Source organism: Clinocottus analis, unplaced genomic scaffold (genome assembly GCF_023055335.1).
Source record: "Clinocottus analis isolate CAN_PGR_092001 unplaced genomic scaffold, fCliAna1.0.p SCAF_25, whole genome shotgun sequence".
Classification (NCBI taxonomy): domain Eukaryota; kingdom Metazoa; phylum Chordata; class Actinopteri; order Perciformes; family Cottidae; genus Clinocottus; species Clinocottus analis.
In genome coordinates, this window is record NW_027175987.1 from 7,357,939 (window position 1) to 7,377,070 (window position 19,132).

The following is a 19,132-nucleotide window of genomic DNA, read 5'->3' on the forward strand; positions in this document are numbered from 1 at the left end:
TGTAGTTTACTGTTGGACTATAATGACTCAAGATGGTCATCTGGCTCTAAGATTGAATTTTTGCCCGATATGTGCGAGTCTTAAGGTCACCCTAACACATTGATGGAGAGGCTGTTTTAATAGATATACAGCTTTCAAAGAAGTACAGATCATCAGCATCAAAAGCTCCAAAGACTTGGGTGACACCAGCTTGACAGTGAAGACCAATCTGCACTTGTTCAATGATGACCTCTTGTGGTGACATTTAAAGATCAAAACTAAGCGGACCCCAGATTGAGCCTTGCGGAACACCCCGTATGGAGTTTCTATTTTATCAGCAGAGATGGAGCGATAGGTAAACTGCAGGGGAAAGGCAAACTTGTTATTCTAGCTATATATGATGTACATGCTGTGTAACAAGCATCTGTATCAACCAGCTTACCGGAAGTTGGAGCTGTATTTAGTCCTGCATGTTTTGTCTGCGTCTGTGTGTGTGTGTGTGTGTGTGTGTGTGTGTGTGTGTGTGTGTGTGTACTTATGGTCACCTCCAAGAGCTCATCCTCTGGCCTCAAGACTCCGTGTTTATCCACAGGGCCCCCAGGGACCACCGAGGAGATGTAGTGGTGACCATCGAACGAGTCCAGCTCAACGCCAAGACGCACAGTGTGGACGGGCAGCAGCTGTAAGCACCCATACAAGACACAAGGAGGAAGTGATATTGACTAAAACAGAGATCATAGAACTAAGCCAGTACACTAAAGAACAGGGTTGGTGATGCTGAAACTCTATATAAGAGGTGACCTAAGCTCATTGACATAAAATGGGCTTGAACAAATATTAATAAATATCTTTCAGAATAAAGCCATAGAATTCAATACCTCCATTGACTGCAGCCTCCAAAAAAACCTATTAACAAACAGCTGTGCTATTTTACGTTTACAACACAGTAGTCACCTTGGAGGATTTTTGCAGCTCTTCATCGTCTTCGATGACAGGATCCAACTTTACCACCTGACAACACACATACACATCTGTATTTAACATCCAAGATGGACAGTGTCAGTGAAAATGTGTAAAACGCTGTGATCTCACCAGAACTTGGTAGTTTGGGCCCAGCGCCTGCTCCCATTTAGCCCACAATTCTGCATCTGTAGCTGTAAAAATACACACACACACACACACACACACACACACACACACACACACACACACACACACACACACACACAAAACAGCCTATGTAAGCAGAGGAACAGATGTAAAATTACACTTTAGCCATTAAAAACAGCAGCTTCAATCAGGTCGTTAACTACAACCTCAGGTACGGAAACACAGCGTGTATTGAAAGTGATGCAAATTAATGAGTAGGACTAAATACAGTTGTAAGGGTGGTTGTGTCGAGTTTCTCACATACAGATATTGTGGTATAGCAGGCAACACAGGGCTTACCAGCTGTTGTTAAAAGATAGAAAGGTTGTGTTTTTGTTGCAAGAAAAGCAAAGCACTGCAGTGCAGTGGGCCACACAACACAGAAGCAAACATTTTCCAGGACGTGGAGGAGAAGATAATTATTATTCCTAAGATTCCTTTTTTGTATGACCCTTTTTCCCCCCTCAAGATTACCAATACAAACACAAAACTTGGCTCATTCAGAGTGACTCTGGACTCAATAGCTCCTTTAAAAAAGAGGACTGTTAATCAACGGAGACTAGCTCCATGGTATAACCCTCAGACCCGCATATTGAAGTTAGCATCGCGAAAGCTTGAGTGCAAATGGTGGTCTAACGGTCTGGAGGAGTCCCGGTTAGTCTGGCTGGATAGTTTAAGAACATATAAGAAGGCCCTCTGTGATGCCAGAGGAGCCTATTACTCAAAACTAAAAAATAAGAATAACCCTAAGTTTCTCTTTAGCACTGTGGCCAGGCTGGTTGAAAGTCATAGCTCTGTAGACCTTTGTATTCTTACAGACCTTGGCAGTAGTGATTTGATGATTTTTTTCAATGATAAGATCCTGACTATTAGAGGCAGGTTTGATGTTCTCCTGGCCTCGACTATTGCCGGTCCATCCTCAGGTGTGGTGGACTTGGAGGCGGCTGTGGGCCCTGATGTGTGTTTGGATAGATTTTTTCCCATTGACCTTCACCAATTGTCTTCAATGGTTTCTACTTCTAGATCCTCTACCTGTCTCGTGGACCCTGTTCCGACGAGGTTGCTTAAAGAAGTGTTGTTTTTAATTAGCACCTCTCTACTAGGTATTATTGGGTCTTTACTAATGGGTTATGTACCACTGTCTTTTAAAGTGGCTGTAATTAAACCTCTCCTTAAGAAGCCCACCCTCGATTTAGAGGTGTTGGTTAACTATAGACCTATCTCTAAACTTCTCTTTTTCTCTAAGATACTGGAGAAGGTAGACACAAATCAGTTGTGTGACTTTTTACGTAGTATTAGTTCATTTGAGAAGTTTCAATCAGGATTTAGAAAGCACCGTAGCACAGAGACAGCACTAGTGACAATTACTAATTACCTTTTAGTTGCATCAGATAGTGGACTTGTCTCTGTACTTGTCCTGTTAGACCTTAGCGCTGCATTTGACACCATTGATCATGACATTTTATTACAGAGATTAGACCAGTTAATTGGTATTAGAGGTACAGCATTAAGCTGGTTTTGCATTTGCAAGTTGTATTTATCAGATCAATCTCAGTTTGTTTACCTAAATAATGACTCCTCAGTGACCACTGCCGTTTGCTATGGGCTTCCACAAGGTTCTGTGCTTGGACCAATTTTATTTACCTTATATATGCTTCCCTTAGGGAATATTATTAGAACACACTCAATACAATTTAACTCCTATGTCAGTAATACTCAATTATATCTATCGATTAAGCCAGATGAAATCCACCAGGTCGCTAAACTTCAGGTGTGTCTTAAAGACATAAAGATCTGGATGACTTGTAACTTCCTGTTGCTGAACTCTGATAAAACCAAAGTTATTTTATTCGGCCCATAACACCTCAGAATTCAATTATCTAATGATATAGTTTCTGTGGATTGTATTGCTTTGGCATCCACCACCACCGTAAGGAATCCCGGAGTCTTATTTGACCAGGATGTGCCCTTCGTCCATCTATAAAACAAATATCACGAATTGCCTTTTTCACCTATGTAATATTTAAAAACATCAGGCATATCCTGTCTCAAAATGATGCAGAAATGTTAATCCATGCATTTGTTACTATTATCAGGCTGTCTCGTAGGGCCCTGAGACCTTGGGTCTCAGTTGATCCAAAATGCTGCAGCTCGTGTATTAACGAGGACTAGAAAGAGAGATCACATTACTCCTGTATTAGCTGCTGTCCACTGGCTTCCTGTAAGATTTAGAATTATATTTCAAATCCTTCTCCTATAAAGCCTTAACTGGTAATGCACCATTATATCTTAAAGAGCTCATAGTGTCGTACTACCCCACTAGAGAGTTGTGTTCATTAATTGCAGGGTTACTTGTGGTTCCCTGAGTCTTAAAAAGTAGGTTGGGGGCCAGTTATCAAGCTCCTCTTCTGTGGAATAAGCTTCCACTTTCAGGCCAGGGGGCAGACACAATCACCTCATTTAATAGTAGACTTAAGACTTTCCACTTTGACAGTGATTATAGTTAGGGCTGGCTTAGGTTAGCCCTGCTCCAGCCACTAGATATGCTGCTATATGCCAAGACTGCTGGGGGGAATCTTGGGATACACTGAGCGCCTCTTCTCCTCTTCTTTCTCTCTTCTCCTTGCCCCTCTTTTTCTCTCCTGGATAAATTGTCGTCTTTCAATGCACATTACTAACTCTACTCCTTTCCGGGGAAATCACAGAAGAACAAATGTGCGAATTACAGAGTGCCTCTTTGAGGGAAACCCTCCGTCTACTCTCTGACCCTTCAGGCGAATTTCAGGGTGGAAACCAACACTGATAAGCCCCGAGGAAGAAGAAGAAGAAGAAGATGATGACGGTCGGAGCAATGACGCAATGTTGCTGTTCTGCTCTTTTTCTAGTTTTAGCGAGATCGTTTCAAACACTGTGTTGATTCGTCAGAGATTTAGTCCGTTAGCATCAAACAAAACATCTAAGACGTCTTCTCTGACGGTATGGGAGGTGGTGAAGACTAGCTTTTCTTTTTTTTCTATGTTCTCACAAATCTCCTCGTATGTTGGGTGCTATTTTTCCAGCAGGTCTGGCGGTGTTACAACAACAGCAACAGCCTTTGATTAAATTAGCATTGCTAACCTCGGCCTTCACAGCGCAATTAATCTGCTGCGTTTGGCTGAATAAACAGAGTAATACATCGCTGCCAGGCTGTCAAGACAGCTCGGACACTTTACATCTGTTGGCCCGGGAGTGGGCGGGCGGTGTGCTAAGTGTTAGCGTGGCGTTTTGGCCACTTAGCAAACCTAATGAGGAATAAAAAAAATAAATAAATAAAATAAAGCAGAAAGGAGGGGAAATAATTCAAGGAGGAGTGCTGTTAGAGGCCTGCGTTGACATGTCTGCAGACGCTACACTTAGTGGGTTTTTTTATTTATTTTTTTGAAACTGATAATGATCAGAGCTCATTCCATTAATTCACTTCCTGTTTTGCATGGCTATAGCTACGTTTTAAAAGTTCAGGCTTTAAAAGATTTTTTCATTCTTGTTCTTATTCTTCAGTTTTCTAAGGAAATAATAAGCTGTAAGTATGTCAAATCTTGGCAAAGCAGTTGGCTGCTAACATTCATCTAGAACTGTGGCAGTTAATCTATTTTACACAAAAACACAACATGTCTATTGGTCACAGTGGTTGAACTCCACGTCTTCTGTGGCATACGAGACGAGTGGAGTAGATTGTTAACGCCGCGTGTATTATTATTTATCCGTTTGGATCGTTTTGCTATGTGCATACAATATTGCGGAATGGCAGGGAACACAGGACTGACCAGTGGTGTTAAAACTTATAATGTTATAATAATGACGGGTTGAACAAATGAGACTTGCAAATTGGGGCCACTCTGTGCTGCAACAAAAACAAAAAGAAATACCTTGCCGCCCACAAATATTTTTCCTTCTTCATAGACTTCTTCATAAACCTCTCATTATAAAAGGAGACATCTGTAAGACTGTTCACTAATAAAAAAAAAAGGATGTTCATATGTATCATATTTTCCAAACCCTAAAAAAAGCTGTTTCAATGTGCATGTGCACAGTCACACCTGAATCACACTTGTAATTACAGCAGAAACAAACAAGTTAATCAACGGATTTAACGATTGACGTCACAATTTACATTTCATATTATCAACCCCCCCTAGACCACCCACCCCACTCCCTGCAACTCGAGTGCCGAATCTGTGGAGGAAATACAGCGTTTTCATACAACAGTGTGCGTGTGCGTGTGCGTGTGCGCGTGTGCGTGCGTGTGTGTGTGTTCACCCCTTTCCAGCTGTGCCGCGCTCGGGTACGTTGGCTCAAGACTTGGCGTAGTTAGGCAAACCCCAGCTCGGACCTCCAACGACCTCCTCAATGATAGACGAGACGACTCCCTCTCCACTGACACACACACACACACACGTGCACACAAAATATTTCTTCTTCATTTTCTTCTATTTGTAGCATTCATGGCATGAATCCACCAAAGATCATCTCAAAGTTTGCCCTGTTTACAATTTAAACCAGTTTCCAATTCTGCCGTATCTTTTTTTGTTTGTTTATATTTTGTTTTATTTGTACTCTTTCCTGTTACCTCATCTGTAATCCTTGCTATGGCCCACTTTAGTGCTCTAAGGGGAATAGGGTGCTCTGACCTTTGACCTCCAAACTGATCATTATCGTTGGCAATCTACCCATCCATTCCATTATCCAAACCGCTTATCCTTAATTAGGGTCGCGGGGCGCTGGAGCCGATCCTAGCTGTCAAGGGGCGAAGGCAGGGTACAACCTGGACAAGTCGCCAGTCCATCGCAGGGCAGAAATATAGACAGACATCCATTCACGCTCACATTCACACCTACGGGCAATTTAGAGTCCAATTGACCTTCATTGCATGTCTTTGGACTGTTGGGAGGAGCCAGAGACCCCGGAGAGAACCCACGCTGCCACAGGGAGAACATACAAACTCCACACAGAAGGACCTGCTGGACCAGAATCCGAACCCCGCCCAGACCGGGATCCGAACACCTGACCCTCCTGCTGTGAGGCGTCAGTGCTAGCCACTACACCACCGTGCAGCAATCTAATTGAGGTTTATTTTCCTGTCAGGTTCATCGTAACTCATCATAAGTCTCTGTAGATAAGAGAGCTGTGGAAATAACCAGCCGCTGGAAACTGAGCTGGTTCCCAGTCCTGTGTTCTCTCAGTAATGAAATAAAAGAGACGTCTGGAGGAGATAAGAGCCCTGCGCTTCTCTTCCATTAAAAAAAAATACAAAATCTCTTGTCCTTCTCTGGCCTGGAGGCTGACCAGTGCAGGCCGCCGGCCAATGGAAAGATAAAAAAAAGACCCTGAACTGGGCAAATTAATCTCCGTAGAAGCTGGTGGATGTGGAGGAGGAATTGCAGGAGGGTTTGGGAAAATACGCAGAATAGTAAACAAATTTGTCATCTTAATCTGGGCAAAAGGAACAGAGGCAGGGAGGGTTTGGACAGGTAATAGGAAGAAAGAGTCCGATAAGTTTAATGCAGAGAGTTCCCTTCTCTTGCAGGAACAGATTACTGGTTTACACAATCATGAAGTTGGCAGAACATAAACACACAAAAAGTAATTTTACCTCATTTTTAATGTGAGATATGCATCTGTATGAGGTGTATTTTTATTAATGCACGCACCTGATAACAGCAGATTAAAAAACGGTTACAAAAGAAGCTAAGATAATTAATGCTTTTAGTAATAGTGTACCTATTTAGTTATTTTCAGTGTTTTTTTCAACACTTCATTCACTGTTACTTTTAATGTATCCATTTTACGTAAAACACTTTGAATTACCATTTTCCTTAATGTTTTACTGGAGTAATCAAGTCGAAATCAGGATTTAAATAATTAACTGACTGACTTTCTTTGCTACGCGTTGCTTTATGGAACTACAGTGTCCATCAACAAGATACTAAACGGATCAATTTCAATCTGCTATTATTTGAAACCGTGCTGCATCTGCTCATGTATCACCCAGCCGGTTAGTTGTACTGCTGGTCCTACTACTTGTCCTCAGGGTTGCACCAACAAGGATTAAACTAGGTCTAAACCAGGTTTGTCTTTTAATCCAATTGCACCAAACTTTAAACCAAGTTGCAGCAGTCATTTTAAACCTAGTCTAGACCTGGATTAGCAGTTATATTTAAACCACCCCAGAAGGTTCATCTCTGTTTTATTGACAACATGGCTCCATATTTTCGCTGGATGGGGTTCGAGGAAAGTGTTCCTCGCAGTAAAATTAGAGATAGATTAAACGCAATTGAATTTCATGACAACTGCGAGTTTTCACAGCGGTATATATTTACAAAGGAGTCTGTCATACACCTCAATGGGAAGGTTGGACCAGCAATCAAGCATGAAAGTGAGCGGAATGTTCCTGTGCCACCAATTCTCCAGCTCCGCCGGTTTGAAATTGACTATGCCTCTCTTCTGCCGCATCTTTTTTGGCTTTAGCCTTGAGATTTTTCCAACAGGCTTTTAGTTGTGCCCTGTCCCTTGTCTCTTTGATACCGGTAGACCCATTGAAGCGCTCAGCTAACCAGACCCAGTTCCTCTCCTTCTTCTCTAGTGTACTGCTCTCATTCCTCTTACCCCAAACTCCTCCATTAACTTGGTCAGCAATCTTTTTTAAATGTTGAAAATATTTAACGTGCCATAATAGCTAGCTAGCTGGCTAGAGTGACAGAGGTAATTTGCTGTGTTCTTTATGTAATTCTTGATGTATTTTAGCTAGTGTCCTCATTTATGCTGTGCTGAGGGGGGCGGCATGACTGCGGATGATAAAAACAGGATCAATAAGATGATCAGAAAGGCTGGCTTAGTGATTGGTCTTCCCCTGGACTCAGTAGAGGTCACTCCAGAAAAGAGATCAAGGGCCAAGTTAAAAAATATTGTTTCCCTCTGAAAGCCATCCGCTACACTGTGTTTTTAAAGAACTCAGAAGTTCTTTCCGCGTGCGATTCAGGATGCCAAAGTGTTCGACTGAGCGACTGAGAAGGTCTTTTGTCCTGGCAGAAGTTCGATTTTTTAAGGAATACCTTTAGTTGTGGTTTTTAGATTTAAAATTTAGCATATTTTTATGTTGGTTATTTGTCTTGTTGTCTTGTTTCATGTGGCATTTTGTGGTGTTTGTTCTTGTAATGTTTTGTTTTTTTGTCTGTTGTGTAGTGTAAACCTTGTCTGTTGTTGTCTGTATGAGTCTGTTGTTGTGTATGGTGACGAATGAGTTCCCCCACTGGGGATTAATAAAGCTATCCGTCTATATCTATCCGTCTATCTACCCATATACCCATCTATCTATCAACGCTGTAGTGGTAGGCTACAATTTTGTCGAAATGAATCATGGCGGACATTGAACATAAACTAATCCTGTTTTAACCCTCCTTTGAACTAGTTTAACTAATCCAGGGTTAAAATTAAGATGTGCAACACGTCTCTGATTAATTATAAACCAGTTTCAACCTGGATTTACGAACCCTGGATTAACTCTAAACCAGGATTTATTTAATTCATGTCGGTGCAACCCAGCCCAAGTGTCAATGTCAGGCAACCAGTATCATTTTGGCGATCGCAAGATTGACAGCGGCGTGTTGGGTAATGTCCCACCCCACAGAGGGGCAGTAAGAGGGGAGTCAAAGGACTTATTCTCAAGCCAGCATTCTAACCTTGTATTTGGAAGGTTGTGGAAGTACTAACATTAACTGTGGCTGTGTTCCATTCAGTGTCCCAGGAGGCCTCTCAAAGGAGCCAGCATGTGCAAAACTGGCTCTCCTAAATGGAACACAGTCTCAGGTATTGTGATTTGTGACACCAGGGCTTCTTGCTTTGACGTATCAAAATGTCTGCCATGAAAAGGGGGCGCAGCTCAGTTTTGACCGATAAAACTGCAAGTATCTGTTTGTCTAGAGGCATCTGTCTGTCTGTGTGTGTGTCTACCTTTATCCAGGGATCTCTCCAGGGTTCTGGGTTTCTTTCTGACCACACTGAGAACGACTGTTCGACCCGTCTGCCTCATCACCTCCATAACCTCCTGATTGTTCAGACCATGGAGACTGACGCCATCCAACTGCGGGAACCGGCATAGGGACAGAAAGAGACACAGATCGAGACAAGAGCCAAGGAAAGGAGTGAAAAATTAAGCTCACATTAGGTCGGGCTGCTCTTTTCGAGATGTCAAATGACTTCCACATTTTAGGAAATGAAAACTGATCAGATGAAAAGACAATGAAATAATATTAATGATTAAATCAGGTTGTTACAGCAAGGAGTCGGTCGTGGATTTGGATGTTTCCACTGTGATCTGCAGCACTGCCTGGAACCACATGTTTCACAAACACACCTACTGCATCTGAATCAGGCAAGAGACACAGACAGTGACAGAAATAAATGAGACAGAGAAAAAGTGAGAGAGAGAGAGAGAGAGAAAGAGAGAGAGAGAGAGAGAGAGAGAAAGAGAAAAAGAGAGAGAGTTTTATTGGACCATTAAAAACAGAGGTAATATGCAACCCGTCATAAATCTGCAAAATTGTGATGAAGCAACTTCCCTCTAGACTTTGTGCTGCAAGCTATGAAGCAGACAATTAAGAGAATGTTTCAAATATAACCAATGTTATTTTTCTTTTCATTTCTCAATTTATATAACCAAAAAGTAATAAATATTAATATTAATTCAGAATGAGATATGAATTGGATGAATCCTTAAACAAGCTTTGGAAAATATAAACGCCTCAACAGTAAAAACTCATGCCGCTGCTTCACAATAAGAGCACCTTGAAGTTGATTAAAAAAAAAGGCCTACAGTTGCTTAATGATAAAAGCTCCACATCTGTGTTATGGTAAAAGTCCAACAGCTGCTTAACAGTAAATGTATTACAGCTGCTTTACAGTTAAAGGACTAAAGCTGCTTTACAATAAAACTCACAGTAAAAGCCCATGCAGTTGCTTCGAAATAAAAGCCCTTCAGTTACTTTACAGTAATTGGACCTGAAGCTGCTTCACAGTAAAAGCCATCTTGTTGCTTGATAGTGAAAGCCCTAAGTTTTGACTTAAGGCAGCTTTCAGTGTGAGGTTGTAGTTAGAGATAGAATGAAATGAAATGCTGATAAAGACAAGTTAAACGTGGGAGTGGGCGTTTTACGTGTGAGTGGTAGTTTTGTTTAAATGTGTGTTCAATATGTTTTGACAGTGTTAACCTGCTGGCTAGTATTCCTAGTGCGTTCTACTGTGTCGGAGTGTGCTTTACAAGGGCGTAGGTATGCGTAGGGTCCATAGAAACTAGTCACTACCAAAGTTTGGACAAAATATTTGCATACTGACTCATCTGCAATAGTATAGAAACTCTGAAACAGATTTTTCATTCTTTAAAGTACAACACTAATTTTGTCGCCCAGAAGAGTGAAAAATCCATGTCCATGTTTTCCAATGCACCCTTGAGACTGCGAGTGAGAAAGTGGCAAGTCAGAGTCATAAATGCTGAATGAGAGCTGACAGTAGTCTGACAAGGTAAGCCACTAAAATACGCCAGGAAATAATAAAGTCTCATATTAGTATTTAGTTTGGTCTCAGCATTGATATTGTTGACCCTTTTGTGCTTTGTAGTTCAGAAAATGACAGCAAAAAAGAAAAGAGGTATCCGACGTTTTTTTCACCACGTAAGTAGCTATCAAGAAGCCAAGTTGTTGTTAGTTAGCTAGTAGTAGGCTAACTAGTCACACAATGCAAACCTGCATTATTTTGAAATGCATTCAGGAAACTCTGAAATCCTGTGAAGATGTAGTGCAGGTTGAGGGAGCAGCAGCTGGACCAGCAGGGTGAGCTCCTACTCATGGCATTTTGTTAAGAATTATCTTGCATTAGTAATGCAATTGAAGGACATTTGGGGAATCTGACCTTATGTCAGTGCTGCGCCCTTAAAATGAACTGTCCACAAACACGTCCTTCTTTGGTTTGCAATTTTTATTAAACAAGTTGAACACAAGCACACGTTTTGGTCTCCAGCCTGCATACTGCACGTCTTCCTACTCTAATTTGTGAAGACAGAAAGCACTCTCTTCTACAGGGTGAGGACAATACTGTCTTCCCTTTAGTCAGTATGTTTACGGGTAATCAATGTTCTCAAACATTGGAATAACAACTTGTGAATTAACTTAAACACACATTTAAAGTACATTATTAGAAATGGACACAGTCGTATTAAATCAGTAAAAAAACAGTAAAATATATTTATGGCTGTGCCATAAAATCTGAACCTATTACTTAAATGTTCTAAATTGCTTTCAAAATAACTACATATACTACTCATAAGGTCTACATTCATTCATTAAGGCATTATTTTGAAATGCATTCAGGAAACTCCCATGCAGATGTAGTGCAGGTTGAGGGAGCAACAGCTAGACCATCAGGGTTTCAGGTCTTACATTGATTCTGTGTTGAGGTGTATTATCATGTATTATCATAACATTGTCTACCTGTTTTAACTGCATTATTATTATGTTAAATCATGCATGTTCAGACGAGGATACGTTTTCTTATTGGTATTTACTTGGTGCAGAATACTGTTTTGTATTTAAACTAAGGTTGTATTACTGTTATTATTTTTAAATCAGATCCAGGTTACAGAAATGTTAATATTTTTTTTCATGAAGTTGGCCTGTTTGACATAATATCAATTTAAAAAATTGTATAAGCGGGGGTCCATAGCAATGCTGAGACCAAACCTACGCCCTTGGTGCTTTAACTGTTCTTTCCTGTCCTACCTTGGCTGGTCAGGGGGTTGTAGCCGATGATGGAGATGCCGAGGCTCTGGCCGTCGTTCTTGGTTAGAGGAACCTCGTGAATCTCATATCCCTCCAGGTTGGGCTGAAACACAAACGGAGAGTCTATTTATTTCATCTAGGATTGCACCATCTCCAAAGCCAGCAGCATACAAAGCACCGAAACCAAGACAAAACTTTTTGTGCGTTTGCCCAGAAGAAAGTTTTTCTCTCAAATGATTCAACAACTGCAAACAAGTAGTCTGACATGATTACTCTATGATGGTTCTTGTGACTGCTCACCGTTTTACTGAGCCGGCGTTGGGGTGGTATGCCCGAGGGACGGGGGGGTAAGGAGGAGACAGGGGCCGAGTCAGGAGGTGGTGGGGGAGGCGGGGCTGTCGACCTTTGACCCTGGGGATTCCTGGCAATCAGTAACATCACTTGGCTTCCACATCCCTGCAGCACCTTGACGACCTGGTCGCTGGTCAGGCCGCTGGTGGGCGTCGCCCCGATGCGAAGGATGTGATCACCTGTGCGGAGACGCCCGTCCTGATTGGAAGAGAGGAGGAGCATGAGACAAAATATTTGAGAACACTTGAACATTATCAGAAAGTTCTAATATACAAAAATTAGTGTTCATTGGGCTTTATTTGCAACTGCATAGAGAAGCGGGCGGTTATTTCAAACAGGCTTGTATCAGAGGCAGTTCTTTGGAACATATAATTTGAATATCTGCATTTATTTGTGAATTTACAGTAATTTAAAAAAGGTGCAAGACCTGAGATTGAGAGCATTTTTTATTGTCTCTTCAACGGCTCTCAACATGTTGACGGTGAACTGGCGGCTTAGAGCCAACAATGCTGACAGTGCCAGTAGCGACATAGCTGAGGGGGAAGCGCAGGGTGAGCGGTACGCTCCAAAAGCTACAGCTTTACATCGACAGTGGTTTGCTGCTTTATTAATGTTCAAGTCAGAAGAAGGAGAGCCAAGATAAAAAGAAAAAGAAGAGACGGGGAGAGGAAGTTAAATGGCAAATGGAGATGAGGCAAAAGAGATAGAAGATGATGAAGATGAAATAAGACAGAGACTTAAAAAAAAAGGCTCACTCGTCAAGATTTTATAGGTGTGTTGAAAAGCAGGGTGGTTCAACATGTCTTGCAACTTTTTTTCCATTTCCTTGCTGGGAAATGAATATTGTCCAATTCATCTAATAAATCAAATTAATCCACTTACAAGGAGATACATCCTCCCTCAGTCCTGTTGCCTGTTCTGATGCACTACTCGTCCTTTAACGGTTAATTATGCCGAGTACGTCCACTGAGCTTTCATTTCTGCTTCAACAGCTCAAGTTTCTGCTGTCCGCTGCACAGACGATGAACGAAGGCAGCTGCATGTTTTAGCACTCTCAGAGTCAAAGATCAGCCAAAGTCAATCCAAAAATCACATATCGTAGTTTAGTCTGACTTATCTGATGTGGACAAGTCTGTCCTTCTCAGCCGTCTTTGCTGTCTGTGCTACCTATTTCGCGAGTGTACTGGCGAAGCATCCCTGGCTTATCGCCGCCCAAGACAATTGGGACCGTTTTAAAAAGGTGCAATGTGTAAGATCGGTTGTACTGTGTAATTATTCTCTGCATTTTACCATCCTTAGTAATTAAGGAGCAGAGTGCTCCTTAAGCACCCGGGGAGCAACTGGGGGTTCAGTGTCTTGGTCAAGGACACTTCAGCTTGAAAACTATGGGGAGACCAGGGCTCGAACCAGCTACCTTGTTGTACAAAAGTACAAAAGTATACAGATATAACACGTTGTTAATAAATTAGGGCTGGGCAAAGTTGAAAAAAAATTACTAATTAATTGCATGACTTTTCTGCAATTAATCGCATTATGCACCAAATTCAACAATGAGGTAAAAACTAGTATATTGCATGCTTTTATTTTAATGTAATGTTATCAGAACAATATAACAGGCACTCTGGAGCAACAGAAAGTTAACATACATACATATATACTTTATAAATCTGTTTTCTTTTTTTCTGAACAGGTACTGTTCAGTAGTAAGGGTCCCTGTGAGGGACAAACAACTCCTTCTTTTGTCCATGTTCAGTCTGTTGCTTAGATTAAAGATGCATGTTAAAATTGATTCACTTTATACAAAAGCAATAAGTGCTTTTCATAATTTTCAGTTCAGTTTTTCTTCCTCAGTGAGAAAAGTCCAGTCTGTGTTGGCTTGAACAACTGCACTGAACATCTTGTGATGAGTGGAAAGTTCTCCTCTTTGAGAGTAAAGATCCAGAAGTGATGCTCTGCCATATTGGATCAGACCGCAGGGTCAGGAGCTATGCGCATGCGCGATTAACTTTCAATCTGGACGCAGAGCCTGAATGTGTGTGAGTGCTTTGTCAAAGCTTTTGACAAAGTTGCTTGTTGCTGCACTGCTGCTTGTTGAGAACAGAAGCAACATAGCAATACGTGCTTTCACATCAGGCTCAAATAGTCAACACTGCCTGTCGGTGAGGCTACGGAAGCGCACGCACCTATGTAAATCGCCTTCAAAGTAAAAGTAGTGTTGTTGTATTTCAATCTTAGCGTGCATCTTATTTATTTCCTTTTTCATGTTTGATTGACCTCACACGAGTCGGACTGGAAGAGCCGTGAGACGCAGAGGTCTGAACTACGCCGTCTGGGAGAGATTTAAAGCGATAAGCCTCTCCCAATGCAAAAAAAATAAATGCAAAAAAAAACAAAAAAAAACGTGCAGTTAACGCATGATCAAATAGTTAATACCGTTAATCTGCCAAGCCCTATAATACATGGAAAAATGCCTGTAATTTCGTAGAAATGTTTACATTACGGTGTTAACAATCAGTGAGTTGCCAAGATTTTTGTTGACTCACCGATTCTTGGCGTTTGCAAAGACAAAAACAGCAAAACACCCATCTCACAGAGATGGGTGTTTTGCATGAACGTTGGTCTTCCTCCAAAGTAGGGCGTGACAAAAAAAAGTTTGCGAACCACTGGGTTAGACCCAGGCTCCCAGCGCAGGGTTGAGTGCTGGCAGACATGGATTATGGTTATTTGGATCATGGTCCATGCTTACTACTCATATGAATAATTTCTGTGATATTCATATAATGAATATGCTCTGCCCTTGCTGTGCTGCCGCTCGTCGGGTGCTTAGAACACGAACCAAGGAGTCAAAGGCACGCGTGAGTCAGAGGGTCTTTGAAACCCCGTTGCGCAATTAAAAAAGAGGGGTGGCGCAAATGACGCGTACCTTGCACCTTGCTCACGGTTTCTGCTTTTTGTTTTTCTCACCATGTGGAGCCGCTCCGCGGGTCAGTCCGCTCGCCCTGTAAATTTTTTATTTGTGATTTTGGGCTATATAAAATAAACTGAATTGAATAGAATAGAATCACAGTTGCTGCGGCCACTGTACTGACTGGGCCGCTGTGTCCCAGAGCTGCCAAGGGTCAACTACTCTCCTCCCGGCACAGGAAGGACGAAGCGAAGGAGTGTTTTTGTTTTTCTGTTTCTGCCACTTTGAATTGAATCAAAACGTCAATAAACAAGCTATCAAAGCATGCGCTGCCCGTAGACACTAATTGTAGTGTGGTTTGGGTGTGTTTTTCATTAAGATCATGATATAATACTCATCTGTGAATGCACCTTGTCCGCCACGCTGTCTGGGATGAGCGTCCTGACCACCACTCCGGTCGTCCTCCCTCCCACGATGCCGAAGCCCAAACCAGAGCCATCGTTCACCAACTCGATTTCCTCCATGTGACCCCACTGGTCCTTGAGCATTAAGACGGAGGACGAAGACGTTTATTAGTGGGCTTGACAGGTTGATATGTGATCAGAAAAGTTATTCTTACAAGACCTCAACCATTTATTAAAAGAATCAGAAGTTAGTTCATATTCAGCAAAAACAATAAGTTGCACATTTCCTAGATTCTGAATGAGACTTACGCTGAACATTTTGATGGTTTTCCACAAGAAAAGTTTACCTGCTTGTTCCAAATAGTTATCTTAAAAAAAAGGCAGGATTTGATTTATTCTAAAGACCTACAATGTTATTTATGTCCTATTGCTGCTCTGCATTCCTATTTCCTATTGCAAAAATACAATATATATACTCAAATATAGATTTCCATAAATAGGAAATCCAACTGACCTTTTCTTTTACTTTAGTTTTTGTACATTTTGTCATTATTTCTTGGATATTCATCAGTTTTGCTGCTTAAGTGAGTCATGTGACTCGGGCTTTATCTTTTGGAATATACAAAGTTGAGAGTTTGATAAAAGTAGACGATAACATCCCCAAAATACTTCGCGTAAAAAAAGAAAACCTCTCCAGGCTTGTTTAGAAAAAATATTGTAGCTATTAGTAAAAGCTTTTAAAGTGCAAGGGGGGGACCCACTTTTATGAGGTCTCTCTTGTCTATTAATACAGCGCTGATCTGATAAAGGAGGTCTCCCTCCGTCTCATGACACAAACCTCCTTCCTCAGCCAATCCCAGGATGCTGAAAGCGGTTGGATCGCACTGAATGTGTTTTTTCCTCTCTTCCGCTCCTTTTGCAGGAGAAATTCTGTTACTGCAGAGACTTTATTGAGGTTAATGTGCTGGATTTATTTTCGTTTTGCACAGAAAACTACATTTGTGTAGCCAATTATGTCCTTTCTCTTTTCTGCCAATACTGCAAAGATTTCAACCAATAATTTTTTTTAATTTTTTTATCTGTTCCCAAATACTAAAATCCCTGCTGTACTCTTACGAATGCTTTTGAGCTGATAAGTAATTTTGCACCACCAAATTTGGCTCAATCCAAATTAGGATTCCTTGGTTCCAGTAACAGACTTTGAACTAAAACTTCAAGTATCCTCACAGAAACATAGAGGGGATATTGGGAGTCATGTCTGAATCTTCAATCTATTACATCCAATAAATGTAAAATGCCAAAAATCAACGTGAAATTTTGGCTTCGGCGATGTTGATAATAACATTCATAATCTAATTGAGTTCTGAGTTTAAACCACTTGCAGTCTGCATTTTTTTTAAACTAAGTTTTGGTGCAGTTGCGTTTGTTTGGCTGTTCGTCCCTCGAAGATAAAAATAACCTCTGCAACAAGGTCAATATATTCCTCTGCTTTCAGGAATAAGCAGAGCTGCATGCTGGTTAGATTATTGAGCAAGCGGTTTTATTTTCATGTGATTGACAGGAGGCTGGTCATGTGACCGCCATGACTAAGGTAAGCTAGCAGTGAAGTTCATAAACTTTCTCCAGTTGTTGTTTAGATCATTTCCTCTCAGTCGAGGCCGTTTTAAAAAGGTCCCCTCAGGTTTAAATAATTGCACAATCTGTTATCTTTTATCTCTGTTCTTTCTGCTTTTTGGCATTTTTAGGAGCAATAAATAAATGGCAAAAAATAAAAGTGCATTCGCCAACACGCTGTCTTAATCGATGGCGGGGAAATATTCACTGAATAGACAAAAGATGTAAAATCATGCCCGAGTCATTGATTTATACCAATCTTGACACGTCTCCTGTCAGCGTCCAAAACCATTGCAGCAGGAAGAGGTTTGGACATCAGCGGCTGCAAAGGCGGGTCAGAGCCGCTTGAATTTGCCCGGCAGAGGAGTCTTGGCTTTGGTGGAGACGGATAGTTAGCCACAAGAACAGCAATAAAATCCCAGCCAGAGTTGTGTTTTTTATGCCCGCGGCTCCATTAAATGTGACCTCGCAGGAGACGGGACATGAATAAAACAAAAGCAGGAGGAATCGGAGGCCCGGTATGCAGGACATGGCTTGGTTCCAATGAGGAGGAGGAGGGTAGCAAACAAGAGGGGCAGTGTAATTCTGTGTGATAATGACCCGACAATAGAGCGGGTCAGAATCATTACGGCTGAGGCCGACCTGTGATCCTCGGCTCACATTAACAGTCCAGACCTGCTCCGGTTTGTCACCACATCGTTTTGTTTTTATAGTGCAAGACTTTTCTTCTGGTTATCTAAATGTCAAAGCCCACAAACATTTGCATGTCCTATCTTGTATTCTGTCCAATAACTCAGGTCTACATACATCTATAGTGTTGCTTTAAGTGTCATACTCGCTCTGTTGTTTGAAAACCGAAGCAGAAAAATAAGTAAATTAAAGGAACTATATGGTTAATTCTGCTGCATTAAAACAACAGATCAAATAAATATTACATATAAACTTTAAAGCTGACATAAGATGCTCATTTTCAGGTTCAACCTTTTCTTTTGGATTTCTACAAGAACAGGTTTATTCGCTTTAATGTTCATAAAAAAGTATTTTTCTCTTACTGTTCATCGAAAATTAACTGTATTCAGGCATTAGTCGGAACGCTCCGTTTTAGTGGAGCTCTTTAAATTCCCCTTCTAAAAAAATAATTATACAAAAAAGAACGAAGAAAAGAAAGCTAGTTCCAGGGAGCCACCTCTAGTTTTGCAGTGTGAGTGAAGATGCGAGTGTCTTATAATTTGCATTCTCTCTACTTACCATCACTCCTCTGCATTCCAAATATGATAACTTCCGTATATCGGTTGCCAAAAAAAATAAATTGGCGACGGCTGTAATCCAAGATGGGGACAGCAAAATCACTGAGTCTTCCCCTCATCAGTCCACAGACCAATAGGTGACGTTGTGATGACTATGTCCACAGTCTTTGGGTAGTTCTCAAGCCACACTACATTTATGTGTCTTCTTAAGTTAAGAATTTCAGAAACCATAATGATCCTGAAAATGAATGTGAAGCTCAATCTAGTGCACTTCTTGTTTTACCGTCCTATCTAAAAGGACGTATGGTATGCACTCTGGACGAAAACAACTAAATCCATTTACGTTGATTTATTTTAGCTGGATGACTAGTTGCGCTCATAGCATGTATATAAGAAGTGGACATAGTCATGGCGACGTCACCCATTGGTTTGTGGACTGATGACTGATTTTGAAGCATCAAGTTCAGCAATTCCATCCTCACCATCTTGGATAACAGTCGTCATCGTGTTGTTATGTTTTGCAACCAATGAACAGAAGTAGGGTTGCAAAATTCCGGGAATATTCAAACTTGGAAACTTTCCACTGGAATTAACCGGAATATACGGGAATATACAGGAATTAACGGGAACAGGAATAAACTTGAAATTTTGGGGTAATTTAACTGTATTTACCTTGTC

General features: G+C 41.2%; 1 protein-coding gene across 5 annotated transcripts in view; it reads right to left on the reverse strand.

Annotated features, from left to right (window-relative positions):
- Nucleotides 1–19,132, reverse strand: part of patj (PATJ crumbs cell polarity complex component) — a 135,757-nt gene that overhangs the window by 106,574 nt on the left and 10,051 nt on the right. For 4 of the 5 annotated variants that reach the window (XM_068591180.1, XM_068591181.1, XM_068591183.1 and 1 more), the window contains exons 7-15: nt 15,600–15,728; nt 12,234–12,482; nt 11,934–12,036; nt 9,438–9,526; nt 9,115–9,244; nt 5,425–5,541; nt 1,072–1,133; nt 934–990; nt 525–659 (exon numbers count right to left, since the gene is read on the reverse strand). In XM_068591180.1, coding sequence (XP_068447281.1) covers nt 525–659; nt 934–990; nt 1,072–1,133; nt 5,425–5,541; nt 9,115–9,244; nt 9,438–9,526; nt 11,934–12,036; nt 12,234–12,482; nt 15,600–15,728 — 1,071 coding nt within the window. The remainder of the gene's footprint in view (nt 1–524; nt 660–933; nt 991–1,071; nt 1,134–5,424; nt 5,542–9,114; nt 9,245–9,437; nt 9,527–11,933; nt 12,037–12,233; nt 12,483–15,599; nt 15,729–19,132) is intronic. The other variant, XM_068591182.1, reaches the window with a different exon arrangement.